At 43.1% G+C, this 24,277-nt stretch overlaps 1 protein-coding gene across 1 annotated transcript in view; it reads right to left on the bottom strand.

Moving 5' to 3' along the window:
• Window positions 1-3,150: 3,150 nt before the first annotated feature.
• MYO16 (myosin XVI) overlaps window positions 3,151-24,277 on the bottom strand; it is a 643,638-nt gene continuing 622,511 nt past the window's right edge. Inside the window, exon 35 of the mRNA XM_053563761.1 lies at window positions 3,151-4,702. Within this exon, the coding sequence (XP_053419736.1) occupies window positions 4,475-4,702 (228 nt within the window). The 3' untranslated portion in view covers window positions 3,151-4,474. The remainder of the gene's footprint in view (window positions 4,703-24,277) is intronic.

Raw genomic sequence — 24,277 nt, forward strand, 5'->3', positions numbered from 1 at the left:
CTAAGATTTTAATTGGTTGTTGCTTTTACTGAGTAGATTTATATGAACATAATTCTACTAAATTAGATGCCATCATTTAAGAACAGTAATAATATATGTTTTTTTCATCCTGGAAAATACATTTTAAATCACTTTAACCCATTCTGAACATTTGGATAGTAGTTTTTAAAGACCTCTCATAAATAATTTTTTTTAAAAGCAATTGGATTATGGAGTGTTTGACTATAGGGTAATAATTCATACCAATTATATTGCTAACCATAAGGTTGCAGGCCCAATAATATGTAATAATTGATACCTAATGGTCTGATGGCAATTAAAATACCACCATTAAATATTTTACAAACATACATAATTTTTTTTTTTTTTTTTTTTTTTTTGTAGAGACAGAGTCTCACTGTATCGCCCTTGGGTAGAGTGCCGTGGCGTCACACGGCTCACAGCAACCTCTAACTCTTGGGCTCACGCAATTCTCTTGCCTCAGCCTCCCGAGCAGCTGGGACTACAGGCGCCCACCACAACGCCTGGCTATTTTTTTGTTGCGGTTTGGCCGGGGCTGGGTTTGAACCCACCACCCTTGGCATATGGGGCCGGCGCCCTACTCAATGAGCCACAGGCACTGCCCAAACATACATAATTTTTGAATCATGTGGAACAATATTCAATACTTTATTAGCCAGAATAGCACCTCTGTTTGTTTTCTCCACATAACCATAATCATTGCGGAGCCATTCCGAGAGTACCTGGAACCTTAAATCTACACACACATTCCAGCTTTATCTCATATGACCATGACTGTTAGTGCTTTTGAGTCTCTGCTGATTTTCCTACCATGTTTATAACACCAATCAGATGGCCCTAAAGTGGTAAGTAGTAGTTATCCCGTATCTGCAATCTCGCTCCTCAGTGGAGAAACCAGCAAGTAAACAGAGACGTTCCCACTGATTCAGGAGATGGTATTTAAAGAACCTACAAAATTTATAAAGGTTTGGGTTCTCACTTGTGAAGGTCAACAAACCTTAAATGAGGCAGAGGGATTGCTGGAGAGGTTAAATATTCAAGGTTCGTGACACTCTTGGTACACTAGTAGGTGACTGTCAGGGTCAGCTAGAGACCGTGCAGACCCTAACTCCATGACTCGGGTAACACAGCAGGGAGTTCATGGTTTGTTCCGTGTGTGGCCTGGGAATGCCTTACTTCACATGAGGTCTTCTGACAATGGTCTTGTGTAATTGTTTCAGACTATTATCTTCAATAAAGGTAACTGAATTTGAAAAATTTTAAAGATGATCTAAGTCGACAATTTCTGTATGTCAAATTAAAATGGTATAGGCCTTGGAATCATAAAGATAAGGGTTTATATTCAGATTAACTACTTACATCTCTAAGCTTCAGTTTCAGTATCAGTAAAAATATAATAATTATCGTGTAGGCTTATGTCAGAGCTATGGACCTACCTGTGTTCCCTGAGAATTCACATGTGAAAAGCCCAATCCCTAATATGAAGGGATCTGGAAGTGGGAAATTTGGGGGGCGATGAGATCGTGAGGGTGCAGCCTTCATGAATGGGATTAGTGCCCTTTGAAGAGGAGGCCCCTGAGGCCAGGTTCCTGTCTCTTCATTCCATGTAACCACGCAGACAGCTAAGCAGAAACAGGCCCTCGCATACCACGTCCCCCGCCACTGCCATCTCAGACTCCCCAGGCTTCAGAACTGTGGGAACCAATGCCTGTTGTTTATTCCTTTCATGGTAATTTGTTATAGCATCCCACAGTTTTAGGAATAATACATACCAAGAACCTGGCAGGAGTCATAGCAAGTGCTTGGTGTGCATTTGAAACGTGTCCTCACAAGGTGTGTACTTGAACAGCTTATTTTTCACTCTGGTATAGCGTGGGGAGGCGGATGCAAGGCAAACCTTTAACTCAACCAAGATTGTTAAATGCCTTTACTGTGCAAGGCATGACCAAGAAAGCCAGGCGCCCGTGGAAAGTTGGCTTCTGCTGCTGCTTCTTTGCCTGGGGTCAGGAAATCAGAAGGGAGAGAGACAAAAGTACAGGAAGGATGTGGGACGCATCACCGTCCAGCTTGGCCTGGGGCAGAACACTTTTAGTGATTGCTGGGTGTTGCAGTGATGGTGCAGTGACCAGGTGCTAGTGGCGCAGTGGAGGCATGGTAACCAGATGTTAGTGGTGCAGTGATAGTGTGGTAACTGGGTGTTAGTGGTGCAATGATGGTGCAGTGACTGGGTGTTAGTGGTGTAGTGACCGTGCAGTGACCGGGTACTAGTGGTGCAGTGGTGGCACGGTAACCAAGTGTTAGTGGTGCAGTGATGATGCAGTGACTGGGTATTAGTGGTGTAGTGACCGTGCAGTGACGGGGTGCTAGTGGCACAGTGGTGGCACAGTAACCAAGTGTTAGTGGTGCAGTGATGGTGCAGTGACCGGGCGCTAGCCACACGTTTTTATACTCCGTGTTCTGACGCTATGGTGTGTGGGCCCCTGCTGACCCTGGAGCAACTGCCCTTCCTGGAGTTAGCAAATTGTTAGGGACAGTAAATGACTTGTCCTGGAGGTGCTTGTCAAATGCAAGCCCTGGAACCACCTTCTTGACCATCTCCCTTCTGGGGCCTCATTCCAGGCCACTGTCCACCTGTCCCAATCACCTCAGGGCCAGTCACCAGACAAGTAGGGACAGGTCCTGCACCCTAGAACCCACTATTCTTCTTGCTAGCCGCTCCTGTGCCTGGACACCCTGCCTGATCCTTTCTTCCTGAGAGAGCTACGAGAAAGGCTTCAGCTCACCACCCCCTTTAGTTGCTCGGCTTCCTGGCGGGCCCTCGTGAGAGCCTGTGTTGCTCCCCCATAGCGCTGTGCCCACTCTGCTTGGGACATTTGAGTGTAACTGTGGAAGTTACCTCCTGACCTGTGGATCTCATCATACCAGAACGATCAGAAAGCTCTTATTTCAACACAAAGCACTAGGGCCTGGAGCTTGTAAAGTGCCATGTGGTACACACTGGGGGAGGCTGGCCGGGATCACTGCCGCTGCCCTTCTGATCTGAAAACACAAGTGTACACAGGCAACAGTAAAAACAACAAATAAATAAACAAAAGAACATGTTGTAGAACAATAGATTGGACCCTTTTATTGGCACAGTAACTTTTCCAGGGCTGATCTAAATAAAGAGTTCCAAGTAGCAGACACAGTGGCCGGGAACGGGGTGGGGGTGGGGCTGCTCAGAACTTCCCCACAGCCGGGGAAGCTCAGTGGGAGAGGCCGTGCATTACAGGGGGGTCCGGACATACAACGAGCGAGTCATGCAGCATAACTCCCAGAGGACGGCCGTCTGTGATACAGCCTTTACTGCTCAGACTGGTAAATCTCAGCGTATATACTTGCACTGTTCAGACCTTTGAACAAATATGACCATCTCACACACTAGCGATGAATCTGCAGCTGCTCGTGTTTAACCGAGTGCTGCGTGAATTCCTGCGACCTACGGTGAAGTTGGAAGGCGAAGTTAACTAAAACAGCAGACAGTCCACCCATCCAGAAATACAGGACAAAGAACTTCCTCCTAACTGAAGAATAAAATCTAAAACATGGGGCTTGGTCCACACTGAGCAAGGGTTAACAATGGCGAAGCTGAACAACAGTCTCGAGATTTTTAGGTGCCTTCAGTTAAAGGAAAACGTGTAGAGGAAAAAGAAAATAGTAATGAGTTTTAAAAATTTGTATTTTGAAGAAAGGGAGCAGCACCAGTTGCATAACATTTTAAAATACAGTCATAAACATGTAAATAATGATCGGGTATGTAACTCCAGTAAAACACAAACACCTACAAAGAAATAAAATATATGTCTCATATACTGTATTATAATAAAACCATTGGAAGTACAATAAACATATTGTTGAGCTCTATAAAAACAACTGTACAGAGTATATGTGGACGGCCCCTCTGGCCTCCCTCACCCTGGCCACACTGTCCCCAGGCTTGGGTATGGACCGCCGCTCTGGCCTCCCTCACCCTGGCCACACTGTCTCCAGGCTTGGGTATGGACGGCCCCTCTGGCCTCCCTCACCCTGGCCACACCGTCCCCAGGCTTGGGTATGGACGGCCCCTCTGGCCTCCCTCACCCTGGCCACACTGTCCCCAGGCTTGGGTATGGACGGCCCTTCTGGCCTCCCTCACCCTGGCCACACTGTTCCCAGGCCTTCTCGTGCTACCTAGGAGTAGACCGGCCCTATAAACGTGGAGCCTGAAAGTCAGTGTATCACCACAAAATGGATAAGAAAGAACACACGCACACACACAGCACACAGGGGGACTCTTGTACTTGGCGGCAGCGTCCTGTGCTTTTTTTGGGTCCGCGTGTGGAGGAGGACCCAGCCGGTGTCAGAGGCAGCCTTCTGAGCAGCGGCCTGGAGTCAGGGGGCAGCTTTATTTGGCGAGTCTGCAGTTCAGGCCCCATCACACGCCGCTATCCCAGAGCTCAGAAGGCAGCCGGTTGCAGGCGGCCCCCTCGGGCTTCTTCAGCACCGCAGGCTTCTTGCAGGGAGGTGGGGGCGCTGCCCTGGGCTCAGCGCGGCGCAGGAGCGGCTGCCAGCCTTGCCTCTCCTCGCAGAGCTGCCGCCTCCAGTCCAGCAGCTCCTGCAGGGCCACGCCTTCGTTCTCAGAGAGCCTCAGCTGGTGGATGACCTGTGGGAGGGAGAGAAGGAAAAGGGGCCCCAAATGCTGTGAATGTGTGCGCTGCGCCAGAAGCCCCGATGAACGCGGGGAGGCCTGGCTGGGCGGGGAGAGACAGCACTTTCTGCAAAAGCTCCGGGCTCTCCTGCCTCTGGAGGAGGTGTGACTGGCCCCGGGTCAGCTCTGCATGGAGGTGATGATGGCAGCAAAGCACCAGGAAGCAGGGAGGGCGGTGCGCGCTCTGCACCTCCAGGTGATATAAGCAGAAGCAAGCGCCTGCCCTCCGCCCTCCGCTGCTGCCGGCTGCCCAGGACATCTCACGTCCTCTCTCTCAGTTGTGTCTGTAACAGATGTTCTCCTGCTAACAGGAGCCGCTCCACTTGTCCAGAGTGAACGCGCACGGCTATGAGGGTAGCGGCCCCACTGTAGACCACAAGGTGGGAACCCTAGGATGGATCCCTCCTTGAGAAGGCCCATTCATGGGCAATTTAAAAGAGAATCCCATCACGCTATTTCCAAGTGTTAGGCATTGCACCAGACAGCCACAAGAATATTTAAGAGCCCAATGAAGGCAAACCAGCCGGGCTTGAGAATGCTGGCTGCCTCCTTGGGGTATGAGCTGCGTGCTCGCTTTTGTGGCAGCAAAGCTCAACAATGAGCTAAACTAGCAACTGTGCCCTGTCTCTGATCAGCAGCCCTCAAAGGTGGGAACTTCACGGGCTTTTGCAGGACACTATCAAAAAACAAATTTGTACTGACCAAGTTCTTCCCTGGGACACATGGAGCCAGAGCTGAGCCCCCTGACTGCAGCGGGCACAGCAGGACGCAGGTTACGGGGAGCCCCTGACTGCAGCGGCACAGCAGGACGCAGGTTACGGGGAGCCCCTGACTGCAGCGGGCACAGCAGGACGCAGGTTATGGGGAGCCGCTGACTGCAGCCGGCACAGCAGCCCCCAGGTTACGGGGAGCCCCTGACTGCAGCAGGCACAGCAGGACGTAGGTTATGGGGAGCCCCTGACTGCAGCGGGCACAGCAGGACGCAGGTTACCGGGAGCCCCTGACTGCAGAAGGCACAGCAGGACATAGGTTACGTGGCTCTGCTGATCCCGTTTCTGCCAGCAGCCAGTCATCTGTAATGTCTGGACACTGCAGATGTCTATTATTTTCTGGCAATTCTAAGGAAGTATGCTAGTTTTTGAAAAAGGTGGGATTCTGAAACACTGGGGAAGAATTTGGGGGGAAAGTCATCATCCTACCCCTGTTCTGGTACTACTCCCGCCTCATCATGACTCTATTAACATGGGTGGCTGAGGCTGTTACGGAGGGAATGGTCACCTGAATGCAGCCGGGGCAAGGTGGTGTTCTGATTCCAGTTTAAAAACCAACACCCGAGCCTACTATTGACCAAGGCAGAGGATTTTAAAGGCTGGAATCAAGGAGAAGGTGTTTAAGGGATGAAAGTCACATACTTAGCATCCATAATTTGAGTTGCGGAGCTGATTATTTACAAAAGGAATCTGTCAAGTTGAATTTAGGGACAATCATAGGGGAGGAGAAGGCCGTGTGTCACGTGCTGGACAGCTCAGAGGGCCCTGAGCCGGTGCCCAGACGGCACCAGGATGGGGAAGGGAAAACCCTGCCGCGCAGGTACGAGCCGCACAGCTTCCACGTGGGTGCTGGTGGGGAAGCAGGGCCGGGTGTGCGCCCAGCTGGCGAGTGAACCAGCGAAGCGGCGGCTACACCCGCGCCCGCCCTTCCTAAGTACCTCACAGACGTTAATGCACCTGCTCCTCTGACGTCATTGCTACTGTTTCACAGGTAAGGAAACTGAGGCCCAGAGCAGTCTGGCAACGGAAAAATGGAAAGTGATGAAACCCAGTGGTCTGGCTCCTGAGTCTCGGTTCTGCCCGCTTACCCATTGCCCAACCATTGTCACCCCGCCTCTGACAGAGGCTACGAACCAGTGTGCCCTGCCCAGGCTTCCCTTCTCTCTTTTCTAAATATAATCTTTAGTCTCCCCAACAGCGTGCTCAATTCTTCCACCGTGTTCCACGAGCACCTGCCATGTGGGCACAGCCAACCCCTGCTGTCTACTCTGCACATGCGCAGTGTCCTGTTTGTCTGCTCTGCACATGCGCAGTGTCCGTGCTTGCGGTCTCGGCACAGAGGCAGCAGGCAGCGCTTATCTTGGCAAATGCTGTCAATGGACTTACTCTGGGGAGAACACTCCACTGATAGAAGAGTGTCTGTACCATCTCAGATGAGTATCTTCCCAAAGCTTTCTTGAGATATCCTCTTTCCTAAAATGACACAACTTCTTATTTAGGACACAAAGCTAGGAACTTCCAGTCCCACAGAGGAAAGTGTAGGTTGCAGCAGCTTACTGCTCCCATTGTAAAAATTTTAAAAAGAAAATAACAAAAATCGTATTTTTAAAACACCAGAAGGTCCTGCCAAATGCAGAAAATTCCACAGGGAGCAAAGCTTTCTGAGATGAACTGATAATTACCAGCTGCTTTTTTTTTCTCCTGGGGGCATTTGTCAACTGTGAGTTCTTCTGCAGGCCTGGAGAGTCTTTCTGACACTCTGCAGGTGCACGAGACTAGAGAAACCTGTTGGAAACTTAGGATCCTCAAATGCACATGCATTGTCATCAGGGACATCCCTGGAATTATTCCACTGGAGTGGTGACTGGTGTCTCAGGCCAAAGCAGTTAAAGCAGGACAAGATCCCTGCAATGAGAGAAATGCTTCCCAAGTGAGACTCCAACAGGGGAGGTGACAGACTCAAGCACACGGCCAACCTCCTCTCCCAATTACTAGCTAGATTTTGTAACTGTGAGAGCCCAAGGCTGGAGAGTGGGGCTGGAGTCCTGAAAGGCAGGACTGGACCTGTGTCAGCTTCCATGCCATGAAACAAAAGTGTCACAGGCCAAAGCACAGGGGGATCAGGCATGAGGACGGGGAGAGAAGTGAGGTGGGGAAACAGGCTGCTTCTCTGCTGAGTCTGGGTGAGGAGCCCTGATGACAGTGGCAGCTGAATTGTTCCTGGAAAGACTCGAAGCCAGACATCAATGAAGGGCAGCTTCAATTGCTGCAAGAAGATGATTCAGCCCACCATGCTGGACTCAATAAAAGTAGCCCTCAAAAACTAAAATGAAATAAACATGTTTTTGGACAATGAAAAAGGGAATTTTTTTTACCAGAAGTCTTGTACTAATAGGCAAAATTAAGCATTTTTTTAGGATGTAGGAAAACGATCCCAGATAGAAAAGTAGAAATTTAAGACGGAATTACGAAGACTGGAATTAGTGAACTCATGAGTAAGTGTAAATTATGTGCTTGGAATATCTCATAAACTTTAAATTATTATGAAGAACACAAATGCATGCCCACAGTGACTGCAACCCCAGGAGGGGTTACATAGGTTTTAGACATCCGAAGGTTCTTGGAAATCAGGGAAGTGGTAAAAATGATCAGATCTGTTAGGTGCAGTAAGTCGAGGATGCATGTTTTACCATCTAGTGAAAATACTAAAAGGGTAGACGGAACATTTAATCAAAGAGTTAATGTAAGAAAAAAGTACATTAATAAATACTCAGTTAATCTAACAGGTAAGAAAGGTAGAGAAGAGGCTATAAAAACAGAGACCAATTAATTCCTAACAATTCAAAAGAGAAAAGCATAAAAACGAGACAAACTGGCTCCGCATCTCCACCCAGCAGTCGGTGTTGCCCTTCGCTGGCCGTGAGGCTTATGCCACGTTCTCCCTGATGCTGTCTGTCTGACAGACCACACAGCTGCATCCTTACGCCACCACAAAACAGATCTACTTCAGATTTCTTGTAAATCCTAAACACTTTTAAGCAGTTTTTCATAATGGCCAAAAATATATTAGGTGCAACCGTCGGCAGAAGCATCACGACAGGAACAGACTGGAGGACTGAGTCAGTCCAGGGAAGCACAGAAGCAGCCAGGCTGCTGACAGTGACTTGCAGCAGTCGCGGGTCCCCATCAGGCTTGTCCGGAGAGACTTGGACAAAAAAAGGTCCCAAATCCCCTGAGTCACTGCTTCTCTTTTTAGGAAAAAAAAGTTTTCTTCTCTTGCAAAGCTTCTCAATTTTTACCAACTAACGTGATAAAAGGTAAAATTTGTGGATACACACCATTAGAAAGCCTTGTCTTAATGAAAATATTGATGTTTTGAATAATGTAGCAAGTACAGAACTCAAGAGCTTTCATGGTTCTTTGAGCAAAAATTTGACTGATGTTTGCAACAATTGTGTGACATTCAGAATAAACACTTTAATTCAGGGATCCCATGGAACCATCCTTCTTTTCTGTCTTAGAGATGAATAGCTGTCAAGTGAAATCTGCTACGTGTATAAGGGTAGTTGCCATAATGGCCTAAAAGAGATTTTAAAATATTAATATTATTGATTTTCATTTAAAAAAAACCTTTTCAGAGGTTATTTCTTAAATGAAGGTTAGAATTCTATGCAAAATGATATGATAGACCACTACCTTCACATAGCAAAGGTTAGAAGGTCTTTTAAAATTCTGATCTGTGAAATAGTAAATGGAAGGTGAGAAGAGGAGGCCAGGATTTCCTGACTAAAAATGTTAGTTACTTAGTTATAAAATATAAATGTGTTTTATTTATATTTCTTATATTTATTAAGATTGTGAAATGCAAGAATCGGATTTGTCATAAAAGTGTTAACATTTTAGAATAAAAAATAAATGCAAGTATAAAATGCTATTTAAATGGTGAACCAGTAACGTATAAGCAACTAAAATGTTTAAAATATTATTCAACACTGTAAAAACACCTACATCAACTTTCATCCAACCTTTAAATGTTACATCCTAGTGGTAACCACAAAACCAGTCATGTTTTCCTTTACCATTGTTTGATAGTTCATAAAAATTAAATATTACCATTAAAAAAAGCAGTAATGATTTTGTAATAAAAGCTCTCATTTTGGTATTGAAAGGAAATCATTTCTTTTCAGAAAGAGATACTGCTGGCAGTGTGAGCTCGGAGGCTGCTGGCTTCACACTGGGGACAATTTATCCTGATCAGTTGATGTGATAAGAAGGAGGCCATATTGGTATCTTTTAGCTTTTAAAATGTTTTCCATTGCTTTAAAAGATTTATCTTTACCCCATATTGTTCCGTTATCCCATTCAGTTAAGTAGTCACAGATTTACTTTATTTTCTGGAACGTTTTATATAATAGTCTTTGTACACAAAAATCATTACATTTAGAACCAGAAGGAAGTAATTAGGAGAGCTGAAAGCTTTCATAGCTACAGACCTCAGGTGCACAGTTTCGCCTCTGTGCTCAATGCTCTGTGTCCCCTGAACGTGACAAAGGCCCTGCTTTCAAAGGTGATTTGAGGTGAGTAGAACGTCCACGCGTCTTGAGTTGTTACAGACAGCAGAGGCAGAGCAGGACGAAATGAGAAAGTTTTTGTCTTTTCAAACCACTTACCTGTGAAAAGGATAAGATCTGAAGAAGCTTCAGGGGATGGAATAGTTGATATGAATTTTAAGAAATGAGATTGTCACCTAACTAACCAGTTGGAAAAGGGGAAAAGAAAGGTAAAAGTAAAGGCAGGGAAGGGGATTTCCATGGAACTCGATGCAGGTAGGTGACAGGAGAGACTCTGAACTTCATTCCTTAACATGGGATGATAGACCCACAGGAATGTGAAGATGTTCTGAGCAGAGACGGTGCGGTTGGAAACCCTGGGCTCTGGAATCCTTAATCTACCACCTACTTGTGTAACCCTGAACAAGCACTCACAGTCCCCCACCTGCGAAGTGGGATCTCGGTAGTTCCCCACTGCATGCTGCCTCAGCGAGGACTGTCTGAGTCACACGTGTGGGCTACTCAGAGCGCAGCCTGAACAAGCAGAGGAGCAGAACACACAGGGGTGCTGGGATTTCAGCATCGTTAGCCTCGGACGGGAGAAAATCTCAGAGTCCTGCTGAATTATGATCATCCTGACCACTACCGTCAATTATGCTATATGAAAGCCCTTCTCAAAATTTATGGTCCTTTGAAAATATGACATAGTTTCTTCCTTTATTATTAAAAAAACTCTCAAAATACTGAACAACATGACTATGTTTATATCTGATTTAAAACTAAAGAAAGTCATGTAGAAAGAAAATGATGAAAAGTTGAGGGATTTTATGAATTTTAGGAGTAAGATATAAAGAACATACACTGAGCTACTTAAGCAATCTTGAATGTAATGCTTCTGAATTCGGGGCTTGTATTATCAGGGGTCCTCACGTTTTCTGGACAATTTAAAATGTTCTGCATTTATATTTTTATGACATTTTTAAAAAGTAATGTAATTTTTCTTTGAATCATCTGAATATCTAACTTTCAAGCTAGTGCTCAATGATACTGTTTTGTTGCTTTTTATTTTATTTACAGGTGGTTTGACACAAGTGGTATTTTTATACTATTGTACATTAATGGTAAATAGGCAAACACATTTTTTTTCCTCTAAGAAAAACTAAATGACGGACAGTGCCTGTGGCTCAGTGAGCAGGGCGCCGGCCCCATATACCAAGGATGGCTGGTTCAAACCCAGCCCCGGCCAAACTGCAACAAAAAAATAGCTGAGCGTTGTGGCAGGCGCCTGTAGTCCCAGCTACTCGGGAGGCTGAGGCAGGAGAATTGCCTAAGCCCAGGAGTTGGAGGTTGCTGTGAGCTGTGTGACGCCACGGCACTCTACCGAGGGCAATAAAGTGAAACTCTGTCTCTACAAAAAGAAAAAAAAGGAAAAACTAAATGAATTATAGAGTAGGGTAGGTTCAATAGTTGACCAGCAGTTCAAATAGAAAGGTGGGAGAGATTTGGTTAACCAATAGCCCATATGATGGAAGTGCACAGAGGCTGATGGCTGCAGAGTCAGTAAAATACTCATGTTTTCAACAGACATATCATTTCAGTGAAGCAAAATCTTACACTTAACATGAATGTTGTGAATTTTAATTTTTTTTCTTTCATAGGTTTTTATTCTTACTGGTAAATTTACTCTAGTTTTACAGATATAATGGGAGCTAAAAGGATACAGATATGTTACGTAACACTGTGTATACATACATTTAATTAACATTCTTAGAAAATAATTTAAAACATAGCAAAGGTCTGGGAGATTTTTCTTTGTTTCATTTAAAAAGGATCATGTATGCATATTATGCTAGTTGAAGAAATGAACCGGTCCACGTGAGTAGAATTGGTGACTGCTTGACACGACTACGGTGTCCTTTAGAGTCCAAAATGAGTCAATTAATCTCTGCCCAGCACAAAGCAGCCAGTGTATTTGCTCAGAGAATTTAAATGGCATAAGCATATGAATGCCTGGACCATGTTACAGAGAAGAGAGAAATGTTATCACAATAAATTAAACTTGTGGGTTTATTTATTTTTTAATTTAGGGGTAAATGGACACCTTCCCTCCATCGGTCGGGAAAGAGAACAGAAGAGAAAGGCTTCGAGCAACGCCAGGCGGACTCTGAACGAATTCTTAAATACATGAGATGTATTTCACATTTCACAGATTCGGCTAAAACCCTTTCAAACACTAGTAAGCCCTGGGAACTTATTAAAAATGCTCTGTTGCTCTGAAATCCCACAGGCTGTGGGTGGTCCCATACCCACTACTTGCTGTGAGCTCAGACACGCCTAAGTGGGTGTGAATGGCTGGCAGAGGGGCCCCTGAGAGAAAAGACAGTCACCATGGACTTCCCGGTGGCCACAGAATGCAATGCTTTAGGCTGAAGAGATCGAATAAACTTATAACACACCCAGAACTATTAATTTTGGATGGCATGGAAAAATGGTACTAGTCTATGACAGGCACAAAACCCAGGCTTTTAGATCAGAGCACAGGCTTTCTGAGAGTGTAAATGTCTTTCCAAACAAAGTGGTTTGGTGGTGAATCTAATAAGATACTTGTGAGATATTCTGCAGTGTTTATTTTTAAATGTATTATTCAAAAGAGATCTTAAAGCTTCAGGGCTTGGGGGCCACCTGCAACTCGATAAGGAGAAAGCAGAAAGTCACTGTTTATAGAAAGCTGGGATAATGTGACACCCCCCGCTCCCAAAGAACCTGACAAACGGACCCACATCACAGCGAAGGAGGCTGCTGCAGTATCATCCGAGCCACTCCAGCGTGGGCTGCACGCGGTGGGGGGCAGCCTTTTTCATATACAGCCTCTGCTCCGCTTACACTGCTTTGAACACAGCCTAGGTGGCACCTGTAACACCACCACGTTCTCCTTTCTGCTTTTAAGGAAGGAATGCATGAGGCAGATGCTAAGCCATTTGCATTCCGTAAATATGTGTGGCTCTGGACACCCAGCAACAGTTCAAGCTCCCAGCATGCGATACGTAAATAATCATGATCCAACTCCCAACCCATTTCCCTACGGCTAGGATACTCATCCTCACACAAAATCTCTTCCATTCTGGTTTTCAACAAGAAGATTCCTTCACAGAAACAGTAATTTTTAGACAATAACAATGTTACATAAAATACTGGTTACTACCTCCACAACTCAGTATGGGGTTACAAATTGATTTTATTTTGTCCTTGAATCTTGGTGATTTGTATGTAGTAGTTCAAGACATGAATCTAGGTTCCATTTCCCTACTCATACTTGTGTTTCCCAAGACCTAGAAGGTATCATTCAGATGTGAAGAGAGTTAGATAAAATGAGTTCATGTAGGTTCAGCGTCCATAGCACAGTGGTTACGGTGCCAGCCACATACACCGAGGCTGGTGGGTTCAAACCCGGCCTGGGCCTGCTAAACAACAATGACAACTGCAACAGAAAATAGCCGGGTGTTGTGGCAGGTGCCTGTAGTCCCAGCTACTTGGGAGGCTGAGGCAAGAGAATCGCTTAAGCCCAAGAGTTTGAGGTTGCTGCAAGCTGTGACACCATGGCACTCTACCCAGGATGACATAGTGAGACTCTGTCTCAAAAAAAAAAAAAAAAATTGAGTTCATGCAAGTTCTTCTTCTAAAGTAAGACATTTATAATTAGTTAACTAATTTTCCAGGTTATAAGATACTAAATCCTTCATAAGCTGGAGGGAAATACAACATGGTCTCAAGGCTTAAGGAGGTTTATTATATACGTATCTATTAATTTCTAATAATTTCCTATTGTGCCATTATAAGTTCTATGAGAGGAACTAATTGAAAAAAAGATACAAATTTTCTTCCCTTCCTATGGCTATGCCTTTCTGTGAATTTTAATAGATGTAAATTAATAATTTGCCGCTGATTTTTAACTTAAGTCTTTCCCTTCAAGGATAAAAATGGCCTTTGTTAAATAATTCATATGTAAAATCATGTTGCTGTTCATTTGTCACAGAATTGATTTTTCTATTGACTGTTCACCCAAAGGTGAAAAGAGGCATTTACTGACATTTATGGAAATTAAAAGAAGGAAGTGTCTTGGCTGACTGAATAGTGAATATTAGTGTTTCAAATGCAAATCCCATTTCCACTCTGTGCTAACAAGATGTTGGAGGGCAGAAAAAGTTAAAAGATGAAATTTGAAAAACACAGTGTGTGAAAGCAAGGTCTATCTAAATAAATCTTAAAAATGTAGCATAAATAAAATATCATTTTAAAAAAGTATCTGATTAAAGAGTTCACTGTTTTTGTACTTCTAAAAAATTAAGATAAATATCTGAAAGCAAAAACAGCATATGTGGTTTAGGTGGAAAAGAGTTGGTCTTCCTAATCCAGAAATAGTCATTTATCCAACAACCTAATTAAGTTCATTCTTGGGATTTTGTTTTCTTTGTTGCCTCAGGTTTAAATAAAAAGAAAAATACTCTTTAAAAGGCATGTTAAAAGTTGTATTGCAAACAAGACGAGCTAGTTCTGAACAATAGGAGGTGAAGGAGGAAGAGAGAGAATTTAAATTTACTACCTTATCTTGATGCTTTAAAAAAAATCAATATCTTCTTTGTTTTTATAATAAGTGAGATTACATTGGAACACATTAAATATAATTTAAATACTTTTTTATTTGCATTTGTCAGCTGATTTCAACCCCTCAATTCATAGTTACTAATAAAAATGGACTATGATCAGTGACTGTGTGTGTTTCTCTATATTAACTGAAATCTATAAAATAGAAATTTGTGATCATACTACAAATCATGCAATACAAGTAATTTGTGACAGGACATGGAGTTTATATGAACTATTTTCTCTTAATTCACCTAGCAGTATCAATATAAGCAACTAGCAGTTTCAGCACAAATCAGTAACACATATTTGGAGTGTGTTTACAGTGATGACATTATAGCAGGATACAGATGCCAGGAATATGTGGAAAACACACATCTGTTATATTGGAAACAAAGAAAATAAGAGTACTGGAATTCTCTTTAAAATACTTTCCTTGTGATGATATAAAAGGCTTACTCCAGATATCAAGAAGTATAATGGATGCCAGTTAATGTACTAAATTTTTTTTCTTTAGAGAGAAAGAAAAAAAATTCCATGCATATCTTTATTTATTTTTTTGCAGTTTTTGGCCGGGGCCGGGTTTGAACCCTCCTCTGGTATATGTGGCTGGCGCCCTACTCCTTTGAGCCACAGGCACCGCCCCATGTATATCATTTGCTTGTTCAAAATTCTTGTTCAAAATGCTAAGACAGAGTCAGGCCCATATGCTTGGAGAAAGTTCTTGATTATTGTGCCCTCTCATCATCCATCCTCACGCAAACTACATTCCAACTCCACCTTATGTGCAGAACACATCCTTTAATTTTATTTCTCTTCCCTACGACAGTCCCACTTTGTGTGCCCAAGTATAAACCCCTGTGCCTGATGAAATCCTCTGAGGCTTGCAAAGCCCATCACTGATGTCTTCAAACTATTGCTTTAGATCTTTGCAGCTTTTCCACGCGTGGTCCTTCTAGCAGATACAACCTTGTATCTGATAAGCAGGTGAGATTTTATCAGCCTCATTTCAGCAGAAATTCACCAAAGTCACTTGACTATTAAGTGGTGGAGTCATCCTGCTAATCCGAGTACATTGAGACTAGCCAGGCATTGTGTGCGCTCACCACACTGCCTTCCAGGAAGTGTCCCCTGTCTGCTAATTAACAAATGTGCTCTAAATGACTGTGAAAGTAGAAAGCACTGTGGCGTGTTCCACAAGATACACCCAACACGACCTGCTCTCCCCAGAGGTCTCCATTCAAATTGAACAACAGGACATATGTGTGTAAAATTAGTTAGACAAGACTCACATACCAGAATTTCACAAGACAGGATAGCATGACTCGCCTAATAATTTATGGATTTGCTTGCTCTTTCTGGATCATAGTGGGGGACCCAATTCATTCCAAAGCAAAATGGCCATCAGGATTCGGGAAAAGATTTGGATGAAGAGGATGGAGAGGGCTCAGAAGAGGAAGTGCCATTTGGGACAGGGAGGTGGGACGGGTCTGCCGTGTTCACGTCTATGTTTACAACTACAAAACCACAAGACAGAGAAGCTTGTGAGATGGGGTGTGGGATCTGAGTGTTGACTTTGCAACAACAATAAGGTTGTGAGTAATGAGGAAAGGACAGAAGGCAGGTGAGCGTGGGGAGCGAGGGTCTGCGTCACCATAGCACAGTGCCCAAAACATTCCTTCAGACAGAACCTTACCTTACGTTGTTTTACAGGACACCTTTTACCTCTTAATTTATTAATTTCTCAAAACATCTTTTCCACTACTAAATATAATTAAGAATGTTATGAAACTGGGTGTGAACAGAACCCGGTCCAAGTGGATTTTAAAACATCAGCTATAATTCGGGAAGGGGCATTGATTAACAACATCTCAGGCCACAGGAAAGGAAAGTACCTGCTCTGTCCTCAACCTGGATCCCCCTTCAGAGTATGGGTACCAGCCAGGGTCACCCATTCTTTATAATCACTAAATAAACTGAAAGATCCTGAAAATGTAGAAATATTTCTATCTCTCATGGTACCAAATTAGTTGTAGGGAATTGACTACCTCTCTGAGCAAAATTAAGTCCATTAATTTATGAGGCGTTTTTGACAGTTAAAACTTGATACATATAGAAGGGAGAGGGTGTGAAGAGGATGTGGCCTGATGGAAACACTGCTGATCATTATTTTGTATTAAAATTTCGATAAGCAATATTCCAATAATTCTATCATTGAACTATGCAAATTGGCATCATTTTTGCTATCTTAAAGAATAAGGATTGCCAAATGATAAACTAAAAATAGTAATGTCCAGCAGCAACAATAAAATCCTAAGTTAAATACACAAGGAAGAGGGGCCAGCTGGGGTCACCAAGCTAAAAATAGTAACGTCCAGCAGCAACAATAAAATCCTAAGTTAAATACACAAGGAAGAGGGGCCAGCTGGGGTCACCAAGTGCTGTAATAGACACGCCACAAGTATCAGTGGCTTGGCACAAAAGAGGTATGTTTCTTACTCATATAGAAGCCAGAATCTCATGAATGGAAGACCTTTGTGTTGCCATGAATGTCCCTGGCCTCCTCTTGAGTCTTGGAGGATTTTGTCCAGTTTGGGGATGGGAAATGATACAGAAGGTCAAGCAGGAAGATTTGAAAGGGCCATGCTTAGACATGGCGCCATCACTAGAGCTCCCATCCCATTGGCTAGTCTCAGTCACATGACGGCTGGGCGCTGCAGGGGAAGCTCCCCGTGTCCCTATGTGCCCAGGAAGACATGGATTTGGCAGCACATCTGCCATTGCCACTAGGAAGTCACTTACTGTGATACTGTCACGGAAAACCACGTGGGCACAAATGCTAGAGAAAAGAAAAACGTGTCAGTAAGGGTTAAGAAGAAAAACAGACAAGATTTTGTTAACGTGTGTCAAACATGAAAGCAAATATTTTTAATGAAGGGTTCTTTCTGAAAATAGTAAATATTACCTGAAATCCACTTGGGCTTCAAAATCTAGGCTTTTTATATCACTGATTTCATGACACTTATTTCTAATAGCATAGTTCATCTGTTTTAGGAACAGTCAAAAGTACAAAATGACAGTTTCAAATAATAATGTCATCATAAAAATCAGAAAAGAGTCAGGCCACCGAGGTCTGGCAAGGTCATAAAGTACATTCCTTCATCAATGTCAGTTGATTCTGTCAGCACAATGGGAATCTTTGTATTTTTTAGCCAGAAATTTGTTCAAAATTGTCAGGAAATTTGGAGCCCAGATTCTCTGGGATCTCTATTCCAGTTTTCCAGTGTCTTGAGCAGAAATTGAGATACACGTCCAATATTTTCTGTTAGGTCTGGAGGGCAGTAACCAGGTGGCAAGGAGGTGGCTAAGGGCAGGGAGTAGGGACCAAACTGCAGCTAGAAACTATTCCCCATGGGAACATTCATAGCAAAGGTTCCTAGTGACCTGCAATTGACCTAGAGCTCATTACCATCTAATTAAAACTGTGACATAATCTGGTCTATAAGCCACACCTGTCAATCACCCCAAAGGCAGAAAACCACAACCAATCATGCCAGGAGAAAGGCGGGATAAACTAGTGAGCTGTTCCCCTTGTGAAGACCAATCCTTTCCTCTCCCTCTCTGGAACATACCCCGCTTTGTTGTGTCTGCTTTCTGCGCTTCATTCTTCCTCTTATTTGATAGACTGCGTAAAATTGCTGTGATCACTGTCGCCGTCAGTGAGACGCAGTCCCAGTATTTATTCTTGGGAGTCTAGGGACCAGGGTCTGTCCAGGCAGACTTAGTATTTTCCACTTACAGAAAAGACAAACATTTACCCTTTACTTAGACTTCGAACAGATCCAAATTTCCAAACCTAGTGAGACTATTTTGAAGAAAGTCATAGTACAATGCAGTCATAACTGGTATTGTATACGTAGTATTTAGCCTCTTGCTGCAGTTTATAACTGACAAGTTGCCCTTTGCTACGCTTGACATTTACAACTAATAGTAATTTCAACTTTGTTTAACATCTTGTAACCGGCAGAGTTAATTCCCTCCAGCCCCAGTGGCCAGCTTGCAGTTCAGGTCTGTCCCTATCCTAGGGGCTGGGCTGATCCCTCAGCCTGCAACGCTCCCGTTGATGTTGGGCGGGGAACCTCGACTTCCTTACTTCATCTTTGCCCAACTGCAACTCAACCCAACCTTCCTCAGTCCAACCACTCTGCTTACCTGCTGTTATCCTTTCTTCTTTCCACATACTTCATACCTTCTAGTGAATTATATATTTCACTTAAATACTGCTCATTGTTTGCTTTCCCGAGCTAGAATTTAACGTCCATGAGGGCAAAGACATTTGCTCCTCAGACTAAGGTGTTCCAACGTGCCTGGCACAGCGGGACTGCAATAAATGTTTGTGAACGTATGAAAATACAATTTTATGCAATCTACTGTCTTAGAATTCATAACACTAGATGTGCATTATCCTACACTTTAAGTTGTTTTATGTATCACTTACACATGCGCGCCCATAACTGAACAGAGTTATATGCACTAAAACCTTGCATATAATTCTTTATGAGCAATATCAGGAAGCCTACAGAGTCATTTTCATGGCATGTGACTTTCAAATTATACAACTTTAGAAGCCAATCATCATTTAAAATGTCACTTCACTTTAATATCCTCCAGCCAGTGAAGCAACTGCCTGTGATCCTATTTACAAAGTTTATGGATATGTTTTTACGTAGAACCAAATTAAAAAAATTTTTTAAGTCAGGGTATAATATATCAGCCTGCTTCTGGGAATTCTTCTGTGGTTGCCACTCTCTGACAAATTGAGTTAGCAATTTATTGAGTACTTTGTGTTTGGAATACAAAAGTGATTAAGACGCATTCCATGTATTTTCCATAAGCTCGAGTCTACTGGACACACACACACACGATATACACACAACAAAAAATTGCATAAAAGATATGGAGTTATGGGAGCAATGTTACAGTGACAAGTAATTTGGGCAGGGTACTCAAGAAAGGCCATGAAGAAGAAAAGTGATATTAGAAGAAACTGGCGATTTACAGATAAGCATGGAGAAGAGTCCATTTCCAACAATGCACTCAGTATTAAGAGGAAATCAGTGGCGTGAGAGCATGTCTTAAAAATATGGAATAATTGTTACAAAAATATGCAAAATTACATAGCTAACTTATACCATTCTCAAAAACAAAGTTCAGGTAGCCTAAGTTTCTAAATTTAAAAATGCAAACCTAAACTTGATATAAATACATCTATGAAGATATCTTTATAGCAGACAGCTGTGTAAGAAAGATTTGTTCTTTTTAAAAAAAATTTTAAAAATATGTCCTTGAAGAAAACAACAAGAGTACAAACCTTGAAGGTAAGAATTTGCCTATCTTGACATAAATTTTTGTGGAATTAATACATAAACTTGGCCAAATTGGACTAAGCTTATTGCACACTAATTCTCTCATTTATTGCGACTAAAACTTTGGAGAAAATACAAAACATTTATCTAAGGAATTAGAAAAGGAAAAGCAAAAAAAGTAGGCAAATTAAGAGAGGTATCAGAACTTGGAGAGTGTTTAGAGAGAACCAGGAAGAGTTAGGGCTGCTCTGCATGTGATGCTGAAATGAAATGAGACCAAAAAGAAAGTCAGAACTTCAGGAATGAAGGTGAGCAACAGAACTGGGGAATACTGGTGTTTTTCCCCACTAGTTTTCCTCCCTGTATGACTGTTGAAAGCAAGAGTTTTGCCATTTCCTGGGAGGTTTCCATAAACACAGACACAGCACATTTGACAACCACAAAGTAAAGGCCAGTCCAGGAGGGTGAAGGGGTCAACACGGCTGACCAGAAATAGAGTGAAACTGGGTGTGCATATGTTACACTCACTGAAGTCACCACCAAAACAGACAGACAAAGACTCGTAATGAAGATATACAGAGAGGGATCAAAATAGATATTAGAAAGTCTCAGAATAACCTCAGGAAGCCATTGAAAGGAAACGAAAGAATAACAACAGTGGAGACAGACAACACATAACAAAACCGCTGTAAATAAATTCCATCACGTCAGTAACACTAACCAGAAACTGTCTGACTAAAGGTTGTCAGAGTAGACAGCGAAAAACCAGTCTGAATGCTGTCCATAGGAATCTTACACTAAACATTCAAACATAGACACGCTAACATGTTGCTGCTAGGAAAGACGATTTTCCTTGAGACCGTGGTGTTTTATTACAAAAATAGAATAACAATTTCAAAAACAAAACAATCCTTTCCAATTTAATGAAAAACTTGTGATGTTGTATTTTTTTCTGTGCATGAGTTATCTGTGACTCACATGGCAGCAGAATCAATTTTTGCACTGCACGCCATGTGAGTTGAATGCACGCCATATTTATTGAATTTGTTCCTGAGAATTGAGACTTTTTTTTTTTTTGAGACAGAGTGGAAGGACAAAAGTCCTTCAGTAGAGGACTTTTAACCCTCAGTAGAGTCATGTGGCGTCACAGCTCACAGCAACCCCCAACTCCTTAAGATTAGGTGATTCTCTTGCCTCAGCCTCCCGAGTAGCTGGGACTACAGGTGCCCGCCACAACACCTGGCTATTTTTTGTTGCACTTTGGCCAGGGCTGGGTTTGAACCTGCCACCCTTGGTATATGGGGCCGAGGCCCTACTCACTGAGCCACAGGCACTGCCCCAGAATTGAGTCATTTGTCCTTCCACAAGTATCCAGTTGGCCCTGGAGTGGACCTTGGGTGGTTCTGGATGATGCCATTTGAATCATGCCCCTCAGGGTGTGGGACTCTGTCACATTGATGCATGCTGTCACATGGATGCCGATCACAGGCTGCTAGGCAGACATGTGGGGGAGCGTGCAGGGACGCTGTGATCAGAGAACACTGTCCAGCAAGTGTGGCACACTCCAGCTGGAGCAGGGGCAGGAGGCGGGGACATGTGGTGACTGACAGTGAAGACCCTGAAAATGAGCAGGGTGCAGGGTGCAGGACCTTTCCGCCTATCCACCACTTCTACATACTTCACAAGGCCCCATGCTCAGAACTGGTGTGAGCTAAATACGACTCACAGGGAAGTGTGTTTAAGTGAAAGGATGGCTATTTTTGAGGAGAGAAGGTTAAATTTTCTAAAATTAGATTTCAGTGACTATTGTACGCCCTAATAACTTATTAAAAGACATTGAATTATAAAATTTAAAGGTGTTGCTTATTTGGTATATGAATGCAATCAGTGTAACCTGGCTTATTGTACCCTCAACGAATCCCCAACAATAAAAAAAAATACAAAAAAAAAAAATGAAAAAATATACCTTTCAGACTTTAATGAAAAGAAAGCTGTGGCTATATTAATTTCAAAGTAGACTGCATAAAAATGAATATGGTGACTATAAAAGAAAATTGCATAATGACAAGTAGATTCCTTTCCCAGGAAGAGGTACTTCAAAGTCTATGCATTTAAAATAGAGCTTCCAGGCTTGGCACCTGTTGCTCAGCGGCTAGGGTGCTGGGCACATACACTGGAGCTGGTGGGTTCCAACCTGGCCCCGGCCTGCCAAACAACAATGACAACAACAAAATACCCAGGCATCATGGTGGGCCCCTGTAGTCCCAGCTAGTTGGGAGGCTGAGGCAAGGGAATCGCTTAAACCCAAGAGTTTGAGGTTGCTGTGAGCTGTGATGCCACAACACTCTACTGAGGGCGATATAATGTTCTGTCTCAAAATAAATAAATAAATAAATAAAATAGAGCTTCCAAGTGCACTGAGCAGAAATGGAAGAAATTTGAGAGAAGCAGGCCAGGCCCCATTTATAGCTGTAGCTCTTCCCTCAGTAATTGGCAGAAAAGTAGACAGAACACAGCAAGGAATGAAACTGAGCACTGTCAGCTACCCTGACCTAACCGACCTTTCCAGAAGATTCCGCCCACCAAAAGCAGAATACACACATTTCTCAGGTGCCCACGGACACTTCACCAAGACAGACCATATCCTGGGCACAAAAGAAACCCTAATATGTGTAAGAGAACTGAAGTCATAGAATAGTCTCATGTCATAATGGAATTAAACTGGAAATCAGTAAAAAAAAGATAACTGGACACCCCCAAATATTTGGAAAGTGGTAGAATTAGCCAAAGAGAAAGTACCATGGGAAGTTGACAAGTATTTTGAACTGGATGAAAATGGAAAGAAACATATCACGACTTGGAGGACGCAGCTACAAGGTATGCAGATGACATTTACAACGTTAAATGAAAAGAAAACGAAGACCTTAAATTGGCAATCTACTCTAACCTTTAGGGAACCAGAAAAAGAGAAAATTGAACCCAAAGAAAAGGAAAGAAAATAAAATAGAAGTTGATGAAACAGAAGAAACAATACAGTCAACAAAATCAAAAGCTAGTTTCATAAAAGATCGATAAAATTGATACACTTCCAATTAAACTGACCAAGAAGCACAAAAAGCTATGCATAAAGGTGGCAGCGAACATTGTCCATAACGTGTAAAAAATTATCACAATTTTCAAGCAAGTCATGAAACCAGTTAGAAAATAGAAGCAGATGCATTTGGACTCACAGGTAAGAGAATCTATGAAAACACTCCTGAGCAACCAGGGAGACAGAAAGCGGACGAGCCATTTTGTTCTTGGCACATTGGCAAAAACAAAACAAAACAAACAAACAAACAAAAAAAGAAAACAAAAGAATCATTGAAACAAGTGTTTACCAGGAGAAATGGAAAACCTCACCCCCTGAGGCAGGAGAATCGCCTAAGCCCAGGAGTTGGAGGTTGCTGTGAGCTGTGTGCCGCGAGGGCAATAAAGTGAAACTCTGTCTCTACAAAAAAAAAAAAAGAAAAAAAAAAGAAAACCTCATCCCCTTTCAGCACTGTCACACTGAAGTGACCATGTCAGGGAGTAACGTGGCATCAGCCATAATGTTTGAAAATGTCTGCCCAGGAATGCAGCACCTCCACTTTCAGGGAAACGTCTGGAAGTCTTTGTTTCCTTTCAATTATGAGTGAGAAGCATTTTCAGTGAAGTTTGTCTCAGCACTGTTTGTAACACTGAGAACTTGGAAACAAATTTGATATGTTTTCCACCCCACTTTGTCAAATTGTAAACATGTTGTTCTTAAAAAATGTTGTGATTACATTTACTGAAAATTTGTTTCTGAGGAAAGTTTCAAATGAAGAAGGCATGTTTACACCTAAAAACTGAGCAACATAATTCTTCTTTTTTTAATTTTGTTGGTGTTGAAGAGAGCTTACTAAGGTGTCAGCAGAAATTCACGCTCTTACTGTTCAATGTTTGCAAACTCCAGTCCTGAAGTGAAAGTTTTAGCCTAAGCACCTGCCCCATTGTCCCTGAGCCTGGAGCTCCTCCATCTCCGCCCTTGTCAGGAGAGCTCCGCGCTAGGCTGACTGAGCACCACTTGCCATGTGCTTCCCGAAGGAAGTGCCCTGACTACCCAGGGGCTGTGGCACCTGCGGTCAGGGGTGCCAGGCAGCGTGACACCTGTTTCAGAGCAGGGCCTCCCACTGAGCTTGT

The sequence above is a fragment of the Nycticebus coucang genome, chromosome 15, assembly GCF_027406575.1.
Source record: "Nycticebus coucang isolate mNycCou1 chromosome 15, mNycCou1.pri, whole genome shotgun sequence".
NCBI lineage: Eukaryota > Metazoa > Chordata > Mammalia > Primates > Lorisidae > Nycticebus > Nycticebus coucang.